General features: G+C 39.2%; 2 protein-coding genes across 5 annotated transcripts in view; one reads left to right on the top strand and one right to left on the bottom strand.

The window, feature by feature from the left end:
- The window catches only part of AGTPBP1 (ATP/GTP binding protein 1), a 72,064-nt gene extending 70,042 nt beyond the window's left edge, over nucleotides 1-2,022 (bottom strand). The window contains exon 1 of the mRNA XM_030968269.1: nucleotides 1,910-2,022. The gene's annotated coding sequence lies outside the window, so the exon portion shown is untranslated. The remainder of the gene's footprint in view (nucleotides 1-1,909) is intronic.
- Nucleotides 2,023-2,051: 29 nt separating this feature from the next.
- NAA35 (N(alpha)-acetyltransferase 35, NatC auxiliary subunit) overlaps nucleotides 2,052-27,028 on the top strand; it is a 29,163-nt gene continuing 4,186 nt past the window's right edge. Inside the window, exons 1-21 of one of the 4 annotated variants that reach the window (XM_030968210.1) lie at nucleotides 2,052-2,126; nucleotides 3,562-3,705; nucleotides 6,453-6,486; nucleotides 7,838-7,952; nucleotides 9,047-9,121; nucleotides 11,535-11,702; nucleotides 12,544-12,610; nucleotides 13,318-13,361; nucleotides 13,947-13,997; nucleotides 14,710-14,793; nucleotides 15,616-15,730; nucleotides 16,127-16,305; nucleotides 17,338-17,397; nucleotides 18,616-18,722; nucleotides 18,951-19,017; nucleotides 20,263-20,361; nucleotides 21,561-21,739; nucleotides 23,364-23,500; nucleotides 24,472-24,539; nucleotides 24,784-24,924; nucleotides 26,512-26,634. In XM_030968210.1, the coding sequence (XP_030824070.1) occupies nucleotides 3,582-3,705; nucleotides 6,453-6,486; nucleotides 7,838-7,952; nucleotides 9,047-9,121; nucleotides 11,535-11,702; nucleotides 12,544-12,610; nucleotides 13,318-13,361; nucleotides 13,947-13,997; nucleotides 14,710-14,793; nucleotides 15,616-15,730; nucleotides 16,127-16,305; nucleotides 17,338-17,397; nucleotides 18,616-18,722; nucleotides 18,951-19,017; nucleotides 20,263-20,361; nucleotides 21,561-21,739; nucleotides 23,364-23,500; nucleotides 24,472-24,539; nucleotides 24,784-24,924; nucleotides 26,512-26,634 (2,037 nt within the window). In that variant the 5' untranslated portion in view covers nucleotides 2,052-2,126; nucleotides 3,562-3,581. Of the gene's footprint in view, nucleotides 2,127-2,162; nucleotides 2,316-2,499; nucleotides 3,124-3,561; nucleotides 3,706-6,452; nucleotides 6,487-7,837; nucleotides 7,953-9,046; nucleotides 9,122-11,534; nucleotides 11,703-12,543; nucleotides 12,611-13,317; nucleotides 13,362-13,946; nucleotides 13,998-14,709; nucleotides 14,794-15,615; nucleotides 15,731-16,126; nucleotides 16,306-17,337; nucleotides 17,398-18,615; nucleotides 18,723-18,950; nucleotides 19,018-20,262; nucleotides 20,362-21,560; nucleotides 21,740-23,363; nucleotides 23,501-24,471; nucleotides 24,540-24,783; nucleotides 24,925-26,511; nucleotides 26,635-27,028 lie in introns of those variants that run through there. The other 3 variants (XM_030968209.1, XM_030968211.1, XM_030968208.1) reach the window with 3 other exon arrangements.

The following is a 27,028-nucleotide window of genomic DNA, read 5'->3' as shown; positions in this document are numbered from 1 at the left end:
CACATAACCAGCAAGTATTATATGAAGGTTGCTTTTTTCTTCTGTCTTGCATAACGTTGTGGACTACTTTGTGGTGTAGTGGACTAATGAAACAAGGGATACTTTTGTAATAAACTCCAAGGCATTTTAAATACTAGTGATTTTGGTAAACTATCCCCACAAAAAATAATAATTGTGTGCATAATCTAAAAATAAATAAAAACTGATTTTAATTCTCTTGATTTTCCCATGTGCATATCACATGTACCAGAAGTTCGATCAGCCCTTCACAGCATTTTGTCGAGGCACTTCATTATATCATTTCAGGTTGAAGTGCTTTGATCTCAACTTGGAGGTTATTGCAGTGAACATGTATTGCTTTTTTTAACTGCTATGGTCATTTCACACACACACAACCAACCTGCTGTTCATTTTTGATGCTTGGTATTTTTGTCAAGGGAATTGATAATTGCTTATATTTATTTAGGTTGAATCCATTGCCATATTACTTCACAGAAGTCAGCTTATCATTTCAAACATTAAAGTCTGCACAGAAACACAAACAGGTATTTGCTAATGGAATACTCTCTGACAAGCTTCAAACCTTTTCAGAAAGTAATTTTTGTTAAATATTGTGGTTTTAAAAAAAGATACTTTCATAGTGAAATTATTATTATAGGGACTACAGCCCTTCTGTCCTGAAACTAAAAATAGAATTTCTCTGAAAAACAGCTATAGAAGAGAGTGGCGGTCAAGCTGTCACTATGCTCTGTATTAAAGACAGGTAGGTTTCACGGACAGATGTTTCAACCAATATCAGGTTCAATAATAAAGATCTGTTCTTTCTACCATAACATTGGGATCATTACAAGATGTCTGCTATATTGTTGTATATCACCCCTGGAATTCCATATAAGTACAGTGCAGCTGTGAGCCATCAGACATTTCAACAGCCATTAAACTAAAGATAATTTATTCTTTCAGATAAAGTAGGTTGCTGTCATTGGTTTAGCAGGAGCTCTCACTGAAATTTCTCTTCTTGCTTCCCACCAAGCACAAACGGTCTGTATTTTGCACGTTGAATAGAAAGGACAATGGATAAAGTTAGTGCTTTTATTTTAATCTCTAACTTTTTTCCCAAAACCTTGGACATAAAATCTACTTAAGATAGCCTCTACCTGGTCATTAAAGCACATTAGCCACTGTCTTTTACGTTGGTGATTTTGGCCTGAAACTGCAAGCATTCAGTCATACTAAAACCGTAGCTCCCTAGGACATCATCTCACGTCACCTGGCTTCCCTCTCAAGAGAGATAATCAGCACATCTCTGTAGACCCTGTACAGAACACAGAGTTACGTACTCTTCTAGCACATGACGTTCATTAAAACGCAGTGCGAAAGGAAGGGGAGAGAACGCCTGACAGAGGACAAAAAAAAAACCTGCTTCGAGTCTGCTTTCAGTTCAGCCGCCGCCCGCTCAGCGCACGGCGCCAGCGCCGCAGCCGGGCCCCGGGCGGGCAGCGGCAGCGCCGGCCTGAGGGCTCGGCCGGGAACGCAGGTACCGCGCCGGGACCCGCTGGCAGCGATTCAGTCACAGAATGGGTCAGGCTACAAGAGACGAGGCCATTTGGGCCAACCTGTCTGCTCAAGCAGAATCATCCAGGAGCACGTGGCACAGGCTTGTGTCCATACAGCTCTTGAGTATCTCCCGCAAGGGAGACCCCACAACCTCCCTGGGCAATCTGTTCCAGTGCTCGGTCACCTGCACGGTAAAGTTCTTCCTCGTGGAAGTTCTTCAGGTGGAACTTCCTGTGCCACTGTCTTTTGTGCCCACTGTCATTTGTCCTACTGCTGGGCGCCACGGAGAAAAACCTCGCTCCGTCCTGTCGACACATGGTTTTTAGATATTTAAACAGCGTTCACAACAGACCTGGAGACAGCCTCTGCTCCTGCTGTGCGGCAGCGCCCCGCAGCCCCTGCACCGTCCGCCCAGCCCCTCACAGGAGCCTCATGGCGCCCGAGCCTGCACCGCGCTCGGCGGAGCCGCCGCAGCTCCGCCCGCCCCGCCCCGCCCCGCGTTCCTCGCGGGCGCAGCGGGTGCCGAGCGCCGCCGCCCCGGCCGCTCTCGCCCCGCCTCGCCGCTCACGGTAAGCGGCGGCCGCGGACGGGGTGGGGCGGTGGAGTCTCTTGTGTGCGGCTGCGCCGGGCGCTCAGGCCGGGGCCGCGGGCGGGTGGCGGCGGCAGCAGCAGTAGCAGCGGCAGCAGTAGTGGGTCTGCGCGTGTGTGGCGGCGGCCCAGCCAGGAGCGGCGGGCTGGCGGCGGCGTGGGACGTAGCGGTGAGGCCCGGGGAGGGTACGGGGCGAAGGGCACAGGCAGAGCTCGCAGGGGCACCGAGGGAGGGACGGAGGAAGGGGGAGCCCGCGGCGGCGGCTCTGCTACCCCGCAGCGGGGCGGGCGGCGTGCTGGCCCCTCCTCTGCGGCGGGGCGGAGGAGCCGTGCGGGCAGGCGGCGGTGCCCGGCGGCCCCGGGAGGCTGCGCGGGGCCCGCTGAGCAGCGCCGGAGTTGGGGTGACCTGTAGGAAGAGGAGAGCCCAAAGGGCCTGGTTGTCCCGGGATGCAAGGGGGAATTTAATTTATTTAAACAGATTTCTCACGTACTACCTCACCACAGCCCACTGAGCCTGGTAGTCCCTGCGGTCGCTAGAGAACTGGTGACAACCTGACGGCCCCCGATGGGGAGTGGGCCTGGCTCGGCCGAGGGGACCCCCGGGCTGCTGCTCAAAAGCTTTTTTGTCCTCCCCTTTGTTTTTGTTAATTCCCGATGCCCTGGACGTCCTCTGCCACTGGGGCCTTTGTTTGAAGCTTCCGTGGCGGCTGTGGTTTAGCCGCTCAGGGCTTGCCGCGCTCGCAGCTGTCTCTTGCGGGAGCTCCCTCCGCAGAGGGTAGTTCAGCGTTGCTGATACCTCACGGGCAGGCTGACCGTGGAAGCGTGGAAGTCCTCAGGGCTGCCCGCGTGTCGGGAGGTTGCGAAAGAACAAAACCAGTTCCGAAGTATAGCTGGTCGGCGGAGTTTAAAATTTATAATCCAGTCTGAACTTGCTTAATAAGTGCTGCAATCTTGATACTGCGTTCTGCTGAGGAAATCGTAGGAAATAAGTATTTTTTCAGTTTTACAGTACCATCTTTTTAATTTCTGTTGCAGAGCAGTAGGAGGGCGTATAGTCTAACAGTGTAAAAGAACAAATAGAAAATTGTGACGTCTGCATCTGTTGTTATGCTTCTGATTTTATTTCCAATTTGACAATAGACACTTTAGTATGGGTCTGAACAGCTGATGTTCTGAAGTCCGTAGTTTTTGAGGTTTCACAGTGAACAAGCTACTTGTAAAGAAATTATGCATAAGGAAAGCTTTTTCTTAAAGAGTTGGTTTTTAATAAGGGTTTTTCTGTTGGTCTGGTATAGCAGTAGATGTTTAAATAAAATGTTAGTTCATTTCCCATTCTCACCTGATTATTGAAGAGAAAAAAATTTTTTCCACAAAGCAGCTTCTCTGATTTGTGCAAATATATGGTGTCTCTGACAGGAATTTAAAGGTGCAGCATCATGGTTATGAAAGCTACACTAGAAGATGATGATTCAGGATGGGAACTCAGTATGCCTGACAAGATGGAAAAGAGTAATACCAGCTGGATAGATATAACCCAGGATTTTGAAGAAGCTTGTAGAGGTGAGTTGTAGTCCTTTCATTCTGAGAAAACTTGGAATCCTTTGGAGGCCTGAGTGTAGTTCTTTGAGCTTTTTTGAGCAATAGTTTTTGACCCAGGTTCAAGGTTCAGATGAACAAGCATTGATTCTGTGTTAACTCTGAGGTTGGAATTATCATGAACTACCTTACTTTGTTTCCTCTTCCAGACTACATAAATACCTCTTTAATTAAAGTTTTTTCATCTTATGCATTTTCACATCTGCTTTTTTTCCTTTGCAAAGATTTCTTACTGTCTCTTCTGCCAAGTGGAAATGTCATTCCTGCATGCAGAGTCAACACTGTTTCTTTCTTGCATATTTTTGGATCTCCGTGGTCCAGTAATTTATTTAATTTATCAGTGCATAATTTTTCATCTTTGAAACAAGTCTGAGTTTTTGAATTGATGCAATGCATCTCAGTAATGGGGAAGCAGTTGCTTCCATTTAAACAGTACCTTTATTACTGTTAGGTGCTACTGCTAGTTTACAGGTTTTTTGACTGATTTTATGATGACAGTAAGGAAAGATAAATGTACAAACTGCATCTTACCACACAGAATATTACATAATGATAAACACAATTTCTGTATATTATTTCTCTATATTACTCTGAATTACTTATAAATAATTATTTCTCTATATTACTTATATCTGTAATAGATTACTTACATCTGTACCCATCAAATATATCTAAAGACTCCTTTAAATTTTATGAGGGAAAGCAAGCCTTTCAGTAGTCTCCCCTGGAAAAGACTAAGACGCATGAATAAAGGAGCAGAGGGAAACAGCTGTATCCCAGGCTATTCAGATGCTACTGTTTCACAGAATAATCATCACAGAATGATTTCTGCTGCAAGGGACCTAAAAGATCCTCTCATTCCAACTCCTCTGGCATGGACAGGGGACACCTCTCACCAGACTGTGTTGCTCAAAGCCCCATTCAGCCTGGCCTTGAACAGTGACAGGGATGGGGGATCCACAGCTTCTCTGGGCAACCTGTTCCAGTGACTCACCACCCTCATAGTAAAGAATTTCTCCCAGTATCTAATCTAAATCTCTCTTTTAGTTTAACAGCATTTCCCCTTGTCCTATCAGTATATGCCCTTGTAAAAAGTCAATCACCAGGTGTTTTCTGGACTTCCTTTATGAACTGGAAGAATGCAAGCTGGTCTCCATAGACTTCCATAGACCTGGGGCTGAACAGCCCCAACTCTTTCAGCTTGTCTTCACAGGAAGGGTGCTTTAGTCTTCCATTCATTTTTGTTAGCCTCTTCTGAACTTGAACCAGCAGATCCATGTCCTTCCTGTGCTGGAACCCCAGACCTGGCTGCAGTGTTCCAGCTGGGTCTCATTAGAGCATAGGGGCAGAATCCCCTCCCTTGACCTGCAGCCCAGTATATCAGCTTTTTGCGCTATGAGTGCACTGTGTACTTAGTAATTCTAAAACTTTTTTAATTCCTAGAATATCAGAGGGATGGGGGCACACTGTTAACCACTGGGGTGTTTTTTTAGTCTTTCAGTCCTGAAAGTGTTCTGTAAGTAAAAGCAGTAGTGTCGTGGGTTGACCTGGGCCAGATGCCAGGCACACACCAAAGCCACTCACTCCCCTCTGCAGCTGAACAGAGGAGAGAAAATTTAATGAAGGGTCATGGGTTGAGATAAGGACTGAGAGGGATCACTCGCCACATATCATCATGGGCAAAACAGGCTCAACTTAGAGAAATGAACAGAATTTATTATTGACAAAATCAGAGCAAGATAATGAGAAGTAAAATAACCCCTTAAAAGCAGCTTCCTGCCACCTCTCCTTCCTTCCAGCTCTGCTCCTACCCCAGCAGCACAGGGAGACAGGGAATGGGGGTTATGGCCAGTTCATCACCTGGAGCTCTCCCACTGCTCAGGAAGAGGAGTCATTCCCCTGCTGCACAATGGGGTCCCTCCCACAGGAGACAGCTCTTCATGAACTTCTCCAACATGGGTCCATCTCATGAGCAGCAGCTCTTGGTGACCTGCTGCAATGTGAGTCCCTCCCATGGACACCCAGTCCTCCCAAAACTGCTGCAGTCTGGGTCACTCTTTTACAGGATGCAGTCCTCCAAGGACAAGCTGCTCCAGCATGGGAGCAGGGCCCTTCTTTCCACAGGTGCCCCATAGGTTCACAACCCATGGGTCTTCTCCACCAGCTGCAGGTGGATCTCTGCATCCCATGGGCCTCCATGGTCTGCAGGGGCACAGCTATTTCACCATGGTCTGCACCATGGTCTGCAGGGGAATCTCAGATCTGGCACCTGGAGCACCTCCTCCCCCTCCTTCTTCGCTGACCTTGGTGTCTGCAGTGCTCTTCTCCCATGTTCTCACTCGGCTCTTCTCCATCTGCAGTTGAAACTGTGCAATTTGGGTTTTTTTTTTCTTCTTAAATCTCTTACCACAAGGTATTATTGTTTCTAATTGGCCCAGCGGCACATCCATCTCTGTAGCCAGCAGGGATTGGCTCTGCTGGACATGGAAGAAGCTTCTGGCACCTTCTCACAAAAGCCATCCCTGCAGTCGTCCCCCCACAAGCTACAAAACCCAGGCCATGCAAACACAATGCAAGTAGAAGTGCCTGATCTGCTTCCTGCAGCTTGTTATATCTTGGCATAAGCCAGTTTGGTGTGTGACAAGACTACCCTGGAAAAGTTGTGCTAGTAGGATGATTATAATTGTTTGTTTTGTCCTGTTCCTTTATAGAACTGAAGTTAGGAGAACTGCTTCATGACAAGCTGTAAGTATGTGTGTGTGGTGGTTCTGGCTTTTAGATAAGATTACTGCAAACATGTTCATGTTACCTAATAACTAAGCTTTTTTAGACTTTTACTTCAAATAAAGTATTTGAAGTATATAGAATACATTCTTAGCAGTGTGTATATGCTGCACTTGTATGAATGCTGAACATATCTGATGCTCTGAGTATAACATAACATTTTTCAATGTGATTGAAATTGTATTTCAGATGTTCATAGCATATCTTATGATCTGTGGTGATTACATTACTGCACTATCTTATGGGACTTGCTTTTATGAAAAAAGGCCTGAAAGACCTTAAAGCTGGTTATCCCAAGTGTCTCTATAAAATATTTGATAAACAATCTGTATGCCTTAATGCAACATAAATATCATGCTAAAGCAGAAAGTGAGAAATCTACACATTGAAAGTATATTTCAAAGAAAAGCATGTTGTAAAGACTTTGCTGAATTTGAAACTAATAGCTCAGAAAACAGAAGCATGCTATTAAATGAAAGCCTGCTTAAAAGTGTGGGCACGGATGTCACCAGCTAGTTACTAAGTTGAATCAAAGCAAATTTTCAGGTGTAGTTTTATACATAAGAGCATTTCAGAGCAAATACATCAAATACAGAATTTAAATTCGCAGAATTTAATTGTGTCACATTCAGTAAACATTTTGTATTATAAAGCCTGGAGTTCTGACAAATGTTGTGATAAAGTGAAGCACTGTATCTCTTCATATGTAGGAAAGTCTTTTGGTGTGGCTCTTCTGCAAGCTTTTTTTCGTCTGCTCTGACTACAAGTGATATGTTGTCACGTGCTGAGGTTTATTTTGCATCAGTTTTGTTAACATGCTTATTTTAAATAAAGCTGTTATTTCAATATATATTAGTCTATGTTATGTATATTGTCATTAGTGTGTGGGGGATGTATCTTACTATCTTGCTTGGTTTTTTGGATGTGGTGTGCTAAGGAACAGCTTGTTCAGTTAATATCAGTTTATGATTTTACATGATGTTCAAGAAGATGCTATTAAGTTTATAGAAACAAGTGTGCAAAGATATAGTAGTGGGATATTTCACTCAGGAGTGTTCCTCATCCTTATAGAAAGGTTAATAATTTTCTTTTACTTTTAGCCATCTCTTTTCCTGTGAATGTGTTGAGAGAGTCTTAACTTCCTGAAAACCATGATCTCTGAAGATCAATACTAATGTTCACATATCTTATTGTCTGTGGTCAGAATATAGTCTACTTGGTTTGTCATCCTATGTTCTTTTTGGTTAGTTTGCAAAGACTATTTCATATAAAAAAATTACATTGAGCACATTTATTTTATTTGTGTTCCTAGTTTTGGTCTTTTTGAAGCCATGTCTGCCATTGAAATGATGGATCCCAAGATGGATGCTGGTATGATTGGAAACCAAGTTAACAGAAAGGTTCTTAACTTCGAGCAAGCTATTAAGGTTTGTATGAATTTCCTGGGTTTACCTACACTGTCTGTAGAAATACACATTTTTGTCAAATTACAGCTAAGCCCAATAGAGCATAAATAGTGTTTTCAGTCTTCTCTTGAAATCTATGTTTTTCTTTTTTCTTTTGGAAAATTAAGTTAAAAATAGCTTGTAATGTTTACCTTTCTTGTTACCTGCATTATCATAATGATGCTAACTCTTCCAGTGAAAAGTAATATAAAATTATTAGTTATTGATACCTCAAGTAAATATATCTCCAACATTGTTTTGGAAATAACTCTATGCTTCCCCAAAATGTGTCTTTTCTATGAAGATGTATTGGTTAGCTTCTGTTTAACCTGAATGGAAACCAGCTTTCTTAAAAAAAGCTGGAAATTAACACTTTATCATTCTTTGAGTTTATCAGCACTGAACGGAAGCCAGATAATTTACCAACATTGACAGTAATGATTAACTTTTGATTTATGATCAAGGTAAATTGGAGGACTTGAAAGAGAGATTGAAAGACTTGCTGTTATTTCAGAAAAAGTAATGCACTCAGAGGGAAGAGTATTTTTTTATGGTAAACATTTGGAATGGAGACAGAGAACTCCATTAAACGCTAGCTAAGTCATGTAGAATGTATCCAGGACTGCATACATTGGGCAAATTACATGATCAAATTTGCAGCCTTTTTGGTGTTGAACTTTAAGGCAGTAAAATACTGTAAGTTTAAAAAGCAGTCTTCAAAGAGTTGGTCCTGCATATTAGTCCTTGTTCAATCTTTATTATGATGATACAGTTTTGTGATTTTACTGTTAGCAGTTAACTGGTTTTAAACTTTTCTTGGCTAGTAATAAATAAGAATTCTTACTTTAGTCTTCTCTTTGGGTAGTTTTATGTTTGATCAGTGTTAACTGATGGGAATGAAAAGTTTTTAAGAATTTGAGACGTGTTGTAAAGCTAGTGGCATACAATTACTCTGAAGTCTTAAACAAATTTTAATTTCTTTTTTGACTTTGGTACAAATAAGTTGTATTTTGCCTGTATGCTTTCATAGTATTTAAGACTTTGGTTGTTTTTTGTTTGTTTGTTTGTTTTCAAAGGATGGCACCATTAAAATAAAGGATCTCACTTCACCTGAGCTGGTAGGAATAATGGACACGTGTTTTTGTTGTTTGGTAAGCATTTTTCTTTAGGTTAGATAGTTTTACTTTCAAAATATAATCCATTAATCCATCTTAAAAAAAAAAAAAAAAAAAACCAGCAGAACTCAAAAAAATATTTACCAAGCAGAAAATACATACTTATATTTTAATTTCCATTTAGTTATTTGCATTATCTATAATGAAAGCCTTAATTTTGATATTTAATTTTTTTTTCTATAAGAAATATGGAAGATAGCTGGTAGCACCTTAAAAACTTTGAAAGGTTTTATACTTTCTGGTTTTATAAATGCATGTTATCTGATTGCCTGCTGTGTATTGATGTTTGACTGTGTTGGAAGCTGATTGTGCAGTAACTGGTAGCACTCTGTTGCTCCTTTCGGTAGAGCCAGAATTGACTGAGCTTACAGAAGCATTTTGAACAAAGAAAATAAATCTATTTAGTAAAAATAAGTGGAATATCAGTTACTTAAAAATTGCAATTTTTTTCTGTGTATATGCTTTAATGTTCTCAGTGAATGATGCTCATTATTTTCAGTTATTCTTCAAAATTACATCCAAAATATTGTTTGTAAAAACATTTCCAACCAGTTTAGTCAGAATGACACGTAGAGATCATAGTATGTCTGATTCAGTATAACATCAATTGTTTTCTACTCCTGGTCTCCAAAAGGGGACCATATTAAAAATATGGTCTTACTTAATTGTCATGGTTTGACACTGGCACAATGCCAGTGCCCCATGAAAATATACTTCCCTGGTGTTTGCTGTGAGATGTGACCAGGAAATAAGCAAAGCAGGCCTCTACCTTAGAAAAAAAAAGGTTTATTAACTAAACTACAAAAAAAAAAAAAACCACACACACACACCTGGAAAATGAAAACTCCACAAAAACATTTCCTCCTCCCCCCAGCACATTTCCAATACATCTTCCAAATTTCAAGTCTCCATCCATCACCCTGTAAATACTCAATTTCAGTCCATCAAGAGGAGAGGAGTCCTTCTTGGGGCCATGGTGACCTCTTCCTTGCATGCCCAGCGCTCTCACCACTGGACAAGGAACAGAGCTGCTTCGAGGGTTGTCCTTTTAAGGGTGCTTTGACCAGTTCCAAAAAAGCACAGTTTTCTCTCATCTCGGGACCTCTTGTCCCCCCCATACTTGTCTACCCCCTGGGGCCGGGGGGGTCTCCAAAACTGAACCCTCTCAGTTCTGAGCCATCGCCTCCCCTCTGCATGCAGCCTCTGTGTCGCGAGGAAGCATGGTTCTGTCCATGGCTGTACCAAAAAGAGTCCAGCAACCAGCTACTCCATCATCTCTTTCCGGCCTCTTCTGTATTCTCCCAGCCTCACTCACTGCTCCGACTGTCATTCTCTTGCCCATTTCCTCTTTATCATCCACTCCATCTCCCCTCCGGGAAAGGTCCAAATGCTCTGTGAGGTCTTCATTGTCCAGGAAGGGGTTAACAAACTCCTGCACGTGGCCAGGCTCCTTCCCTGCTGCACTCCCCCCTTCCCCCTCCTTCTTCACAGGCCGATATCACTTCAAGGCCACAGGCCCGTACCAGCTTTCTCTCTCTCTCGACTTCTGGCTGGGGGGGGGCTGCCCAAATCTTTCTCGGGGCCTCTCTCCCTCTGTCTCTCCTGGGGGGGGCTGCCCAACGCCTCCTGGTGCCCCCACCACCCTTCCATCTTGAGGGGTCAGGCCTACCTCTGCCAGGCCACAGGTTTTCTCCTCCCCCGCCCAGCTCGAAGCCGGGCAGGGGAGGCCTTGCCTCTTTGCTGGCCGGAAATCAAAGAGAGAGCCCAAGGGAGTGCTCTGCTTCTAACCCCTGTGTTCTCAGAGGCGCATCCACCCTCAGTGGCCAAGCCTGGTGTCAATTTAAAATCTGAACACCTATTGGCCTCTGGCCACTCCATTCCCAGAAAACCTGCTTCCTGTAAACCCACGACATTAATTTTTTACCATTTCAAGATAGAAATTTAACTTGCTGAATCTTTCCCTGTAGCTTAAAGAAACAGGGAAGTGTTAGAGAGAGAGGATTATGACAAGAAGCTTTTATATTGTAAAAGAGAGAGAACATGAAGAACATTTGTGACTTGTCTCACAGTCATTTGCATTTTCCATTCACTATTTATGCAGAGAAGGTTTATAAAATGTGAAGTTCTCTTAACATAATGCCATGTCTAAATCACAGGGGCTAGACCTGAACTTTATAGAAGAGGTTTATCCAATGCCAGAATTCTAGGCTTGAAACACCTTCACCTTCTCTTTTTTGGTGCTTGGAAGGTTGCCTTGATAAGGCAACTTTAATTTTAGGGTTTAGTTTCTTAATGAGTCTTTGAAGCACAGTAAAATGGAAAAAGAATGGATCTATGAAAATGAGGACTTGGCTGTCATGAGTTAAATATTTAATTTCCTTTTCCCTAGATAACATGGTTAGAAGGACATTCCTTGGCACAGACAGTATTCACTTGCCTTTATATTCATAATCCAGACTTCATAGAAGATCCTGCTATGAAGGCTTTTGCTCTTGGAATCCTAAAAATCTGTGATATTGCCAGAGAAAAGGTTAACAAAGCAGCTGTTTTTGAGGAGGTATGTGTTTCCCATCTCCTGTGGGGTTAAATATGCAACATTATACCATAATGCAAGTAAAACAATGTATTAGTAACATTTGTTAGTGTTTGATTTGAGGATACTGTAGGAATAGCAGTTCATCATCCTAAAAGTATTAGACTGGATACCTTTAAAATGCAGTTTTCCCCAGTGAAGGTGTTTAATGCTCTCTTCTGTATTTTCCTTGAATACTGGAGCCACATAAATATTTTAATCAAGAAGCAGTGCAAGTCTTGTGGTTAACCATTTGAAATGTGTTTCAGTTGTGAAACTGTTTAATTTTTTAATTTTTTTGTTAGATAGTAATGATTGCATTTTGTCTAAAATGTCCATCTGGCAGTGGGATCAGAGTCCTGTTTTCTGCACTCAGAGCAGTCTCTGTTTCCTCTGAGCTTGGACAAGTCACTCTTCCTGACTATATCTAAAATGGATCAAATACTACTTTGCAGCTATAGTTCATGTAACATATTGGTAGAGTGTCACATGATGAAAATATGGAGGGCATATTGGTATTAAGGATTTATGCAGAAAATAATTACCTGTAGCTGGATTTGGGTGGGAAAGTTATTCAGTGTATTCATTCTGAGTGCATTCAGCTGTGTAGAATAAATCTGGACTTCTGTACATGATAGAATTAAACAAAAGCACACCCCCAATCACTCTTCCAAAAGAGAAAAAACAGCAAAAAGACTCAAAACCTATTAAGAAAACAACTCCTAAAAAACCCAAAACAAAAAGAAGATCTCAAACCCCAATCTGAAAATGTAACTACAGCTTTTATATTTCACTACATATTGCTTCTTTGATTTTTCTTTTTTAGGAAGATTTTCAGTCAATGACTTATGGATTTAAAATGGCCAACAGTGTGACAGATCTTAGAGTTACAGGTACAGTCTGTGCTTTCTTTGTATCTGTCCAGCAGCCTCTTTTTCTTTTGACCATGTGATTGCTTTCAGACACATCTGGTTAATTGCTAGGCGTTTCAGCTGTTAAGTTTTTGTTTTTATTGTGGAAATTGCTGACTTGGTAAAAAAGAGATAAAATTATTTTTCCTTGGAAAAAAGGTTCAGTTGTCTTGTTAAGTCTCTGAGAAACAGAAGAAGTGCTTTTAGATGTGCCAATGAAGTGGCTAGGCATGAGCTCAACATGGTAAAGATGCAGACCAATGGAAAGTATGTTGCTTGAATTCTGCTTTCTTGCCTCATAATTTGTTGTCCTCTAAATAGGCTGCTTTAGAAAAAAAAGCAATCTAGTAGTTCTACAGGTATGAATACATACGTTATTAAGTACGTACATAAGTATGTACGTTAATAATGCACTATTTTTTATGTGTATTTGAGCTTTTCATTGATGTATTTTTGAAAAGCTTGTGAATGCTTTAGCTTTGCATCAGTTGGTCTATATTCTGATTTTTGATTGTTCCAAGACATCCCCACCATTCCTCACAAGATTATTTTTTGTTTAGTCTTTTGCTAATGGATATGTAAACCACTTTTAAGTTTGATTTTTTTCATAAAATTTCTTTTCACCTGAGTGGTATGGGTGTGTCTAGAAATGCTTCTCAGCTTTTAATCGTGCTGTGATTTTTTTCCAGGTATGCTGAAAGATGTAGAAGATGACATGCAAAGACGAGTGAAGGTATTGTTTTCATTTTTGTGTTCTCAATTATATTTCAGGTGTACTTAACATAGGTTTGGGGTAGGGAGTTGGGTTATGAGGAATGAAGGAGTGTTTAGTCATTATAGTGGGGTTTTTGAAGGACTGCCATAATGGTTTCTGTAACATGCTTTTAGTTTGCCTTCTAGCTAAATCTTCAGACTTTATTTGTAAACTCCTTAGTAGTTGCTTCAGTAGTAGTAGAAGCTGGAGTTGTGATGCAGAAGATAACACTGGGCTAGGACACAGAAAGTAGGTATTTAACTTTCAGGTTTTAGGCAGATTTACCATGTAAGGTTAAAGAAGTTACTTAATTTTCCTTTACCACAGCTTAAAATGTAAAGCGTTCATGCACTTTTCTTGCTTATTTGCAGAATTTACTGAGATAGTTCTTATTACTATAGGACAGTCGTTCAAGTATCTGGATTATATTTTAGGAAATTTTGAATTTGAAAACTGATTTTCGGGTTATTTAACTGGTGGATGTTTTAGAGAGGCAAAGGGATTTTATCAGTAGCTTCCCTTTGCAATTTTTAGTAAATTGTTTGACATTTCTTTACCTTGCAGAGCACCCGAAGTCGACAAGGAGAAGAGAGAGATCCAGAAGTTGAACTTGAAGTAATGAGTTGTTTGCTTTTTTCCTGGATTTCATGGATGTAAATGGGAGATTTAAATATGGCATAACCACACCCATACATATAAGAAGCAGCCAGGAGATGTGACCACCCAGGAGCATGGGGAAGAGCTGGAAAACAGCAGGGCATGCCAGGGCTTTTTGTGCATCAATTTGTGCAGGGAGAGCAGGAGTCCTGTGGGAGTTCTGCACACCACAATACAAGAAAGCCATTAAGGTATTAGAGAGTGTCCAAAGAAGGGCCATAAGGATGATGAATGGCCTTGAGGGGAAGCTGTATGAGGAGCAGCTGAGATCACTTGCTCTGTTCAGCCTGGAGATGAGGAGACTGAGGGGAGACCTTTTGCAGTTAAAACTTCCTTGTGAGGAGGAGGGGCAGGTACTGATCTCTTCTTTGGTGGTGACCATTGAAAGGACTTGAGAGAAAGGCCTGAAGTTGTGTCAGGTGAGATTTAGGTTGGATGCTAGGAACAGCGTTTTCACCCAGAGTGGTTGGGCAGTGGAACAGGCTCCCCAGGGAGGTGGTCACAGCACCAAGACTCAGAGTCCAGGAAAACTTGGACCACACTCAAGCACTTAGGGTGGGCCGGGAGTTGGGCTGGATGATCCTTCTCGGTCCTTTCCAACACAGGATATTCTATGATTCTATTATCTAATGCCTACTACTAAGTAATTAGCAGTATTACTTTATTGCAGCATCAACAATGTTTAGCTGTCTTCAGCAGAGTCAAGTTTACCCGCGTCTTACTCACTGTCCTGATTGCTTTTACGAAAAAAGAGGTACCTTCATTTGGCGTTTCTGTGTTTCCATTGGGATGCTGTGATATACCCATTTTTCATTCTTTAAGGTCCGTAAATTACTGTGTAGATTCAGGAGATTTAAATTGATGTGGATGGAGGTAAAGGTTTGAATAAAGCCATACAGTGGAAAATACTCAGTTTTTGTTCAAAGTGGGAAACACAGGGAAGGCTAGTAGCTGACATTATTATGACCTTGCAGAAAGACAGAATATTCATTACAAAACGTTTAAAAATATTTATGGATTTCTAATTACTCTTTTCACACATGAACAAAACTTCTTGTTTGAGTTCAGTTTCTTCCTGTGGAGTTACCTGATGCTGGGCAGTATTTTGTCCATATTAGAAGAACTGTATGCTTTTCCTTTCATGTGATAAGGTAATTTATATCTAAATATCTTTGGTCTGAGAAGAGGAATTTAATAGCATTCCATACAATTTGTTTGTTTTTTGAGGATTGATGTAAGATTTCCTAATTGCTGAAATGGGAAGGAACTTCATGTTTTAAGGCAAAGGGCTAGAACTACATGCTCCCCCAAGCAGACTCTCATGCATTGTGTACAAGGCTTTCAGTTGTAACTATTATAAAGTCTTACACAGTGAAATACACAGCATTGAATTTATGTACAGGTACATAAAATATGCTACCACACAAAAATGCTGGGTTGTTTGGGTTTTTTTCAGAACTTGGGTTATATAAGAATATCAGAATTTTAATGCCCTTCCTTTTTTTTTATACTAACGTTAATTAGATAGTCAAAATGTATTGGTTTGTAATGATAATAATTTTTTCCTGCCTTTCAGACGAGTGCAGTTGCAGAAGCTCAGAAACTAATGACTCAGGCAGCTGACTTGCTCTCTGCCATACACAATTCACTGCATCATGGTATGCAGGCACAGAATGATACCACTAAAGGAGGTATGTATCAAATTGCACCATTTTTTCCTTTCCTGGATACGATCCCTTCATAAATAAATAAATACCTTAATTTTATTTTACCAGATGGTTGTTCTCCTGAAAGCAACACTGTCATTTCAAAGCCAGAGATAATGTGAACTTTTGATTAAGTGCATTGCACTTGGAATCAGTGTATATGCCATTTTAAAATAGGGAGCAGTACTTCATTGCTTGTACACGAGGACTCAGGTTTCTTAAAGAGTAATCATTGTCGTAGTTGGCTTGTTGGAGTCTCAGGAAGTTAACTGTCACTTAAAGAATTCATTTTGGCTAATTGAATAATTTGTATTATTGAAGGGGGTTCTGAAAACACAACTTATATGCAGCTTTTGTCTCTCCCTTCTCCTCCTTCTTTAGATCATCCTATTATGATGGGGTTTGAGCCACTTGTTAATCAGAGATTGCTGCCACCAACTTTCCCTCGATATGCAAAAATCATTAAAAGGGAAGAAATGGTCAATTATTTTTCCAAACTAATAGACCGAATAAAAACTGTATGTGAAGTAGTCAACTTAAGTAACTTGCATTGTATACTGGTAAGCATGAATATTTCTTATTTATTACCAGAAATAAGATCTGAAAATGTGACCTGCAAAAAAATCATTCCATATATGCATGCTCTTGCTAGCACTATGTATGTATTTGGTGTTTGTAACTGTTAGGCTCAATTTCAAAACTTACTATCCTTCCTGATAGTTACTACTTTTCTTCTTTTGATAAAGACCTTTTCTTCTCTCAAACATCTCACTTTTCCTGTAATTCATTAAATAGTTATGTGTCTTACTGGCCAAGGCCAGCCAAGTTTCTTTGGTTGAAGAGCTGTGTCTACAGCAACAGAACATAATTCTTTGCTATATGTCTGATATTTTTTTTTTCAAATTCATTAAGCAGTATTTTGCACATGTGCCTATAAGACAAGAGGGCACTAAGTAGGCACCTGCTTATATTCTTTCCTGAAAAACTGATGTTACTCTTAGTTACTGCCTACTCTATTAGAAGACACTTAAATGCTTGAAATATTTCTTGGTATCCATACATTCACTGACTGATAAAAGAGATACAGTTACAGCAAACCTCTCGTCTTCTTATTTCCTGCTAATTAATGAAAGAAGTGTTTGCATGAAGTGCCTGGTACCAGTTAAACCTTGCCTGGGTTTGAATCAATTTTTTAAAATAAATTCTCTGTTTTGTTCAATACCTAGTATAGTTACATCATGATCTTAATCTCACAGTACTTTTTTTTTCTGTACTATCATCTTTCTAGTTGTAGCATTTGAAAATTCAGAAACCTTTTTGTTAGGTAACGAGTAATTGCAGAAAATCTTCATAATATATTTTGTTCTGTTCAAACTATTCATGGTCTGTTTCTTACAAGTTGTTTAAGCTATGCTGCTTGTGTATGCCTTTAGACAAAATGTAGGTGTATTTACACAGCTGGATATATTTGTTTAGGAAAGATGTGTGTGTGTGTGTGTGTGTGTAAAAATGATTTGGTGTATATTTATACATATATAAATTGTCATATTAACCTGATTTGTGTTTTTTTTCTTTTCCTACATATATGTTAGGACTTTTTCTGTGAGTTTAGTGAGCAATCACCATGTGTTCTTTCAAGATCCCTGTTACAGGCAAGTCCTAATTATGTCTACTATTAAAATACTTCTGTATTCATTATAAATTAATTTTCTTTAATATTTCAATAATTAGCATGTAAGTTAATAATAGTTAAGTGGTAAATAATGTTCTGGTGACATTTAAGTATTAAGTATTATGGAAGAAATGCTTTGCTATGAGGATAATGAGGCATTGGAAGAGGCTGCCCAGAGAAGTTGTGGATGCTCCACCAAGTGTTCAAGGCCAGGAAGGTGTCCCTGCCTATGGCTGGGAGTTTGGAACTAGATGATCTTTAGCATCCATTCCACTGCAAACCATTCTGTGATTCTATATATATAGGTTTATGTTTTGATCTGATTTCTAAAGTAATTTTTAAACACTGTTGCTTTGATCATTTTAGTACGTGCTAATTAAAACAAAGCATTTAATGTTTTTTTTCTCCACCATAAAACTGTGCTTGTACACACATTTTTATGCTGCTCTTCATGTGCTTTTCCGTTTTGGAGCTGGTATTTGTATTCGTCTCCCTATTTGGACAGAACTTAATGTACAGACTGCTTCTGTTGGTACAACAGTAAAACTGATGGTTGATGAAGAAAAATAGGATGCCCCTAGATGCCAGAATTTCTTTACATTTGATCCCTATTAAAGCAGGTGTAGAGCCAATGGACTATAAATGTGGGCAAGTAAAATGCGTTCCTAGCATGTGTGTTCTCACCATCCACTACATGTGTTTGTGTAATCCCTGTGGGTGCCTGACACCAGAGTTTTTTCTTCAGCTGCTGAAGAACCATGTTAGAAAGGGACACAGCACTCATGGAGGGAAGTTAAATGAGTATCAGACATGACTGATGTAAGTAGTGGCATCCAGAGGGATTGAAAAACATCAACAGTACTCTGGAGATATACCCTATTCTTTGTCCACAGAAGGCACATATTTTATGCTAATCTTCAGAAATGTCTGATGTATCATCCAAGAAATGTAACAATTTTGCATGCTCTCTATTGTGCAAGTAATAGAGCTGTATTTGGTGTCCTGGGAATACCACAGAAGTGTCAGGTCTCAATATTTCTGAGTCTTTAACCTTGAACCTAGTTGAACCATTTTAATTCTTTAAGTTATCTTACAATTTTACTATATAAAAAAGGTATTGCCAGAGCTTTCTATTAGTAATTCTAGAGCATTACGTTTATGTTAAAATATGTTTCTAAAAACACATCTTTACTTTTAGACAACTTTCCTAGTAGATAACAAGAAGGTGTTTGGCACTCATCTTATGCAAGACATGGTAAAAGATGCCTTAAGATCTTTCGTCAGTCCTCCAGTACTTTCTCCAAAGTAAGTGGATCTTGAGTGTACTTGTATGTGTTTAGATGTCTGATGAAGAAGGTATTTCTGCTTACAAGAGCAATGACAATTGTACAAAAAACATACATTTTGTACATAGTTCTTATGTATGAAGGACTCAATTGCTGTTGCTGCACTCATGTTTCTTTTTTGTTTTGTGCTACGTAGACTGGTGGCATTTATAAAAAATATGTATGTACATGGATATTTCCTTTTTAGGTGTTGTCTTTATAATAACCACCAGGCAAAAGACTATATTGATTCCTTTGTCACACATTGTGTTCGGGTAAGTGTTCTTTCCAATTATAACATGTATGTGTGTGTGAGAACTTGGCAGATTTGCATACATTTGAAAATGAGACAAGTTGTTTTACACACCTGACATGAAGGCAAAATTGAAGAAGTTGGCCATCTTAAATTGGTAATGCCTTTTAAAAATCTGGTAATTATTGCTGGTTTTCTTCTGCTTCCAGATTTTTATTTAGCATTTATAAGAAATCTGCATCTACTACCTCTTTATAGAGTAGTTTCATGTCACAAATGCATATGACTAATAAAAAAAAATTATTTTAATGTTCTGTTCAGTTTGAGTTTTTTAGGATTCTGTTGTTGAATGTGGCATGATGAAAATCTTAACAAAATCAGAATTATTTAGGTTGGAAAATACCTCGAAGCTCATTGAGTCCAAAACGAGCACTGCCAAGTCCATCACTAAACCACACCCCTAAGTGCCACGACTACACATCCTTTAAATATTTCCAGAGATGGTGACTCAACCACTTTCCTGAGAAGCTGGTTCCAATGCTTGAAAAATTTCATTGTGAAGAAATTTTTCTTAATATTCAGTACATACGTCCCCTGGCACAACTTGAGGCCATTTCCTCTTGTCCTGTCACTTGACAGAAAAGATGAGCCGCACTTGGCTGCACCCTCCTTCCAAGTGGTTGTAGGGAGTGATAAGGCCTCCCCTGAGCCTCTTTTTCTGCAAGGTAAAATAAAAACACCCCTAGCTCCCTCAGCCACTCCTCATAGGACTTGTGACAGAGACCCTTCACAGCTCCATTGCTCTGCTGTGGACACGGTCCCTCAATGTCTCTCTTGCTGTGAGGGGCCCGGAAATAGATTTGAGGCAAGGCCTCACCCACCAGTACTGAGTACAGAAGGACAACTACTGCCCTGGTCCTGCTGGACACAGTGTTTCTGATACAGACCAGGATGCCATTGGCCACCTTAACTGGCTGGGCACATGGATTTAGGTATAAGAAATACCTCTTTAGCCCTAACATTTTGCTCTGGTGACCTTCCTAAAGGATGCTGACTTAATCTCACGTCAACTTGTGTGCAGAGAATTTGGCTCTTGCATCGCTCCATAGAGTTTTCTTTGCTGCTAACTTGCACTTTGTAGGGAGTAGTAAGGAGCCCACCTTCTAATATAGATGTATAAACCAGGTGCCTAAATAGACATCATAGTACTTCTCCTGTAGTTTCAAAGTTGTATTGGTAATTTAAAATTACACTTTGCTTCTTTCAGCCGTTCTGTAGTCTGATTCAAATCCATGGACACAACAGAGCTCGTCAGAGAGATAAACTAGGTCACATCCTTGAGGAATTTGCCACGCTACAAGATGAGGTAATGTCCTAGGCAGCAGGCCAGCAAAGTTTCTGTCCAGGTATATTAATGCCAGAGTGAAGCATGGTACTAAATTCTAAATGAATGATTGAAAATCCTTAAGACAAGGACTCCTAAAATTTAGCACATTTAACAAGAAATTTTTAGGATGCATCCAAAAACTTTGTGCTAGATGCATTGAACAAAAACATACTACATTTTTTAAGATTAACTGCACAGCTTTTAGTCTCTATCCTGCTTGTGATGATCAGTCTGCAAGATGTAACCAGGGGGAGATAGGCAAGGTGTGCTTACAAGACACCTTTGAAAATTCAGCCTTATACCTATGTAAGATGGAAACTGCAAAATTTTATAATTAATAAAAATAAAGTAAAAAAATAACTCTTAAAAATACATGTTCTGACTGATTTTTGGACATCTCTCAAGAATGGGGAGAGATGAGAAGAAAAAATACATTCTCTTTTGCCAGAAGTAAGTTTCCTCAGCAGTGAGAGCCATATAATAACAAAATATTTCCCAATATGGCAAGGAGAACAATTGAGGAACTTGGAGGGAGATTTTGTGTGCTCCAGCTTTCTTCAAGATGGTTTGAGTTTGTTGCAGCATTGTAGCTGAGGCACTGTTTTTTTCATTTTGTAGCAGGTTATATGGATTGTTCTGTTTAGGCTTACTGATGGTATTCCAACAGTGAGAGACTGTCTTCCATACAACTTGCTTCTTAAGACAAAATTGGTCTTGGCAATATTGTAGTTACTCTGGTGGAACATAGTGTGTTTCTTGCGTATAAAGCTTATAAATTTATTTTTTCAGTACAGCTAGGGTTTTTTTTTAAAAAAGTAATTATTGCCAATATAGAACAATGAACACAAGCATGTAATGGGTTCTGAGTTTGTGCTCATGTGACTGCCAATGATCTATATACAAATACATTTAAAAATTACAAATTTTATGTATCTAATGTTCTTGCTGTATTACTGTGTAGGATATTTTTGTTCTGTGCAGCAGAATTTACTTAGGTGAGTATCTTTACAGTTTTCTGACAGTTCTAGACTTGTTTCCGTCTTTTAATCTGGAGCATAAATTTACCAACCCAATTTGTTAAGATTTTATTTCTGGCTTTTTTTATTTCTGCTGTTTCAGTCAAATATTTTTCCTCCTCTGTCTATTACTTTGAGGTCCTTTGCTTTTTTTTTCAACAGGCAGAGAAAGTAGATGCAGCACTTCATAGCATGTTACTGAAGCAAGAACCACAAAGGCAACATTTGGCCTGCTTGGGCACCTGGGTCCTATACCACAACCTTCGTATTATGATACAGTATCTTCTCAGTGGCTTTGAGTTGGAACTTTACAGTATGCATGAGTATTACTACATCTATTGGTAAGAGGATGCTTTATTGACAGCTCTTTGAAGAGGGATGCTCCCAGAGAGCTATAATATTTGAAGGAGGGACTTCAAATATGATTTTATGATCTCAAGCTTGATCAACATGTGTTTGGTTTATCTGTTTATAATATTACAAGGAGAGAAAAAAATCCATTGGTCTCTACCTTTTAAACTTACTAAATAGCGTACCTTTTTTCCTGAAATAATAATTCTCACTCTGTTTAGCTTTTTGGCATAGGGTCTTTTATTGACAATGAATGAAATGTGTGCTAATTTTGGTAGACAAGAGGTATGCAGGAGAAAAGCTATTTCTTTTATTCTTTTCTGCCTTTATAGTATCAGGATCGCTAGTCTTATTGACCTCTAGTATTCTGGAAAAGTTCTGCGAAGTTTTAAGTCATAACTGTAATCTGAAAGTTGACTAGCTAAAATTAACTTCTTATCTGGGGTGTATTTGAAGAGACATGCTCCACCTTTAGTGAAAATGATCACATTATCAGGAAACAGAATACTTTTATTTTTCCACTTCCATTCACATTAATTATTTTTCATAGTTAATGGCTTGTGCCAAAAGATAATTTTAATTTTTTTTTAAACTACCAAGAGATTCCTATATAAGCCATAAGCCTTCTTACTGAAAGATTAAAAGAGTGCAAATGACACAAACTTCAATGTATTGCATTTCTATGTTGTTTCAACAGTGGATTAAGTGAAAAAATTAATATTTCAGAAGTCACCAGAAGATGGCAATCTTTTTCAATTAGTAACTCAATAAGTAATAACAGCTTTTGTATGAGACAGTATTTTCTACCTGCCCATATTTCCCTCTACATATTTAATAAAACCATGTTGGAATTGTCATGTCAGCTGCTTTCTTACTCGAGGAGAAAAAAGGAGAAGCAGTTTCTAAGAGGTAATGTGCAAATGAAACTCAAATTTCTCAGTAATTTTTCTTCTGATTACAGCATTTTAATAACTATTACTACATTTTTGTTGTGCTCCAAATCTGTAAAGTTTTTTTCTATTCTTTTTCCCCTATTCCTTTTGATTTGATATCAAGTAAGATATTTATTGGACTTGCTTCCACTTTCTAAAAAATGTTCCTAAAGTTGTCTCTTATCTCTGAAAGAACTGCATATGGATCTTGTGTGTCTGTGGGCTTGGCCCCTTTATGTAATAATCCATAGCTTTTTAATGCTTGAAAAAGTCAGTAGTTATATTGTTTCTCAGAATAACAAGTCATAACAAAAGTAGAAAAGGTATTAACATAGTATCTTTAAAAAAAACCCACTTCATTTGGTGGGGGAGAGTTCTAGAAAAATTTGGTCTTACTATAGTTTTGAAATAAGGAGCTTAGACTTCACTTAGTAAATGTGTAAGAAGCTTGCATACCTTGTCCTGTTTGTGGTTGAATCTGAACCAAAACATTAACGTAGACCAATGTGTTGATTCCAGCCATGCAAAACAAAGAGTTTTCATGGCCCATAGGAATTGTCCTTAGATAGGACGTGCCCTTCACCTCTTGGAGCAAGCGCCTCGGTAGTCAGCGGGACGCACGCCAGCACGAGTGCGCGGTGCGCTGTAGCCGTAACCGCTCCTGTGTGCGGCTTCTGTGCAGGTACCTCTCCGAATTCCTCTATGCCTGGCTGATGTCAACGCTGAGCCGCGCCGACAGCTCTCAGATGGCAGAGGAGAGGATAATGGAGGAACAACAGAAAGGCCGCAGTAGTAAGAAAACGAAGAAAAAGAAGAAAGGTACCTAGGTGTAGAGTGTTAAGACCTCTTTTTTTTCCCTTTCATGCAGCTATGTAGAATTAAAATTCAAAATTTAAACAGGGAACACTGATATTAGTAGGAAAAATATCCTAATGCTTATGAAGGCTGAATGTTAAACTTTTTAAGAGTTTCCTATTTATTTAGTTAGTTTTTTTACTTTCAGATAGATCTTTCAGAAAAACACAAACTCATTTATATTCACTGTATATAGTTTCATCAATTGTGTTATGTGTTGGACCTTCTCAGAGTTTATAATTCCTGCAGAATTATTCTTTTAGTGACTGTAACTAGGTTCAAACACTAGACTTTCAGCATATTTCTGTAATTTCTGTTTGGCTTTAGAGGTTCTTAAAGCATGTTTCTCAATTATGCAATGGTGAGTTTCCATTTCTTTTTCTTGCCACCTTTTCAAGGGGAACAAACAATTGGATATGAACAGCTCAGGATCATATCAACTAAATTCCCTTGTGTCTAGAAGTTCAGAAAATTACTGATGTACTTGAGATGCCAAGTGTTGAGCAGTTTGGCACTAATTAAACACTGGAAACTAAAGGGAAACTTAAAAGAATGCTGTCAGGATTATAAGGATAAAAAGTGCTTTAACTTCTTAGCCCTAGAAGTCAAAAAGATCCCTGAACTAGGCCTCTTGCGTACAGAGTAATTTTGAGGCTGTTGTTCAGTGTTTTAAGTCATAGGAATACCACTGACCGGTTTATTCCATTGAGAGTAGAATTGTGTGCATGTGACTGGTAGGGGTGTCCTGAGGTTTTTTATGTAACCAGAAGTCAGGTGAGCAGAAATGCATGTCTAGGCTTTGTATACTTCAGTTATTTTAAAATATAATTAAGAGTTAAATGACTTTGTGGAAATTTGGAAGAACTCCTCTCTCTGAAATTAATATATGTACTTACACTGAAGTAAGAAAATGTATTTTTATGTAAAATTTGCAGTTCGCCCTCTCAGCAGAGAGATCACCATGAGTCAAGCATACCAAAATATGTGCGCTGGGATGTACAAGGTAACTCATTCATTTGTGTTCTATTTGTTTCAAATTTTTTTTTGATAGGGATCCTGCATCCACTGCATGCCTTCTTTTTTTGTAGTAGTAATGGAAATTAAGTTCAAATTTATAATTTTCTATGGTAAATTCTTTACAGTTTTTCTACCCTTCCAGTTATACCTACATCATAATTTTGATCTTCCTCACAGCAAACTGTGACATAAAGCTAATACTTTTCACGATATTTATCTTTTTCTTTTAGACAATGATCGCCTTTGACATGGATGGCAAAGTAAGGAAACCTAAGTTTGAACTGGATAGTGAGCAAGTTCGGTATGAGCACAGATTTGCTCCATTCAACAGTGTTATAACACCACCTCCAGTGCACTACTTGCAGTTTAAAGTGAGTAATCTTCAAACATGATGCTGCCCATGCTTTTATAGAAGTAATTTACTCACCTGCTTTAAATATCACTGTCATGATAAAAAGAACCTCAGAGTTCACATTGAAGCTATGTCACAATGGCAAGGACTTTTAGCTTTTGTTTTGTGAAAGATATATTGCATTGAAGTCTTTATGAACTTAGACGTTTAGCATTAGTCTGATATGGCAGTTTAAGACGGTTCTGTTGAGTTGCATGAAAATAAAATCTCTTGGAAGTCTATTGAAAGACTTCTTGGCTGTGATTAATGATAGCCGCATGTTTTTATTAGTGCAACAAACAAATGGAAAAATAAAAAAGTTAATTTTGAGTGGTGTTTAGAAGGGACCAGTGGAGGCTTGTCTTGTCCAGTCTCCTTCTTGAAGTAGCATTATAAATCACATTACCTGTGTCTAGCCAAATCTGAAAAAAGTCAAAGTTGGAGATTTTCCAACCTCTTTGGTTAAACCTGATCCAGTTACTTTTTTCTGGTCCTTTAAGTCACAGGATAAGTGATTGAGGGCTCCACTACTCCTTTTTTTGCCTAATGCCCAATGTGAATTACCAAGCCACAACCTGTGGCCTCTCATGTTATGGTGTTTACCATGATGAACAAGGATTCTTTATCTTCTGACAGCTTTATAACTGTCTTTCAAGTAGTTGTAGGCTGCTATTAAAATTACCCATTAGCATCCTTCCTGTAAAACTGAAAAAGTCCAGGTCCACTGACCTCTCCTTGTGGCTTATATGCTCTAGGCCCCCAACCATCTCCACATCTCAACATCTTTCTTGAACTGAGTGGATCCAGCCCTGGATGCAGTATTTCAGATAACAGAACACAAATACTGCGTCCAGGATGGTAACCGTCTTTGATATGCTGACCATAGTCCTGCTTGTATAATCCCATATGAGGCTTGTCTGATTTGTAGTAAGACCACCTTGTTGGCTCATACTGAACTAGGTGTTTGCTGCTCACCCAGCTGGTTATTAGTCTCACTTGTGGGGTTAGTCTGTACTGAAACAGTGCTATTTTCTATTCCAGTTACTCTCCCCAGTTTAATGTTATGAACTGTTGTAGTGGAAATTAAGAAATTATCATGGTCTTGTCATTAAAGGCTTTTTTAAATCTGTAATCAAGAACAAAAAAAAATTGAAGAATCAAAATGATATAAAATGAAGTTTTGTACAGTTTCAGCATCTGACTTGCTGTAGCTTTGAGTAAACAATATACTTTTTTAATCTACTTTTTTCCTGTAATATCATACCCTGATGTGTGCCACTATTAAAGCAAATGGATGTCAACTTGTTCAAGAGAGAGACTGTTTTATAAAGATTATGAGAATTTCATTATGTTTTGTGGCACTGTATTTGTTGAGCACTGTGTTGTTGCTTGGGTTTTGCCATTTTAAGTAAATATTTTCAACTTCAGTTTTGATTTTTAAAATAGTATTTAGTTGACATAACTCTTCTATTGAATATAGTAGTGTGATAAAAACAATCTCCTGGCAATTTTAAATTTCAATTTTTTGTATTTTAACATGTATTTATGTATTTCTGTGGCACACCAGGAAATGTCTGATTTAAATAAGTATAGCCCACCTCCTCAGTCATCAGATCTCTACATGGCAGCTAGCAAGCACTACCAGCAAGCTAAAATGATTCTTGAGAATATTCCAAATCCAGACAATGAGGTAAGACTGTAATACTAGGAAAACAAGTATTTGCTCAAAATAGAGTAAGTAAGTGGTTTCCTTCAGCTGGATCTCCTTGAGATCCAAAATGTACTTCATCACAATGGTGAGCAAAGTTGAGTGCTTTGATTAAAGGGTAGACAGTGGTCTGTGTCAGTACCACAGTTAGCAGAAAGTTGTGTTCATGGTTAAAATCAGCTTTCTCTGCTGAGGACCTGAGATGCTGGATAGCAGCTTATTTCCTTGCATGCTGCCTTCTAGCCCCTTTCTAAAAGCACAGCACTTGTAATCAGACAGTGATAAAATGCCTGTCGCACTTAGTTGGCATCTAGTAATTCAGGTGGACTCCTGAGAGGTGGGGAAAACAGGTTTGGATATCATTAGGATGAAAAGA

Source organism: Camarhynchus parvulus, chromosome Z, assembly GCF_901933205.1.
Source record: "Camarhynchus parvulus chromosome Z, STF_HiC, whole genome shotgun sequence".
Classification (NCBI taxonomy): Eukaryota; Metazoa; Chordata; class Aves; order Passeriformes; family Thraupidae; genus Camarhynchus; species Camarhynchus parvulus.
The sequence above is the reverse complement of the archived record's forward strand: the minus strand, read 5'-3'. Positions and strand labels throughout refer to the sequence as shown.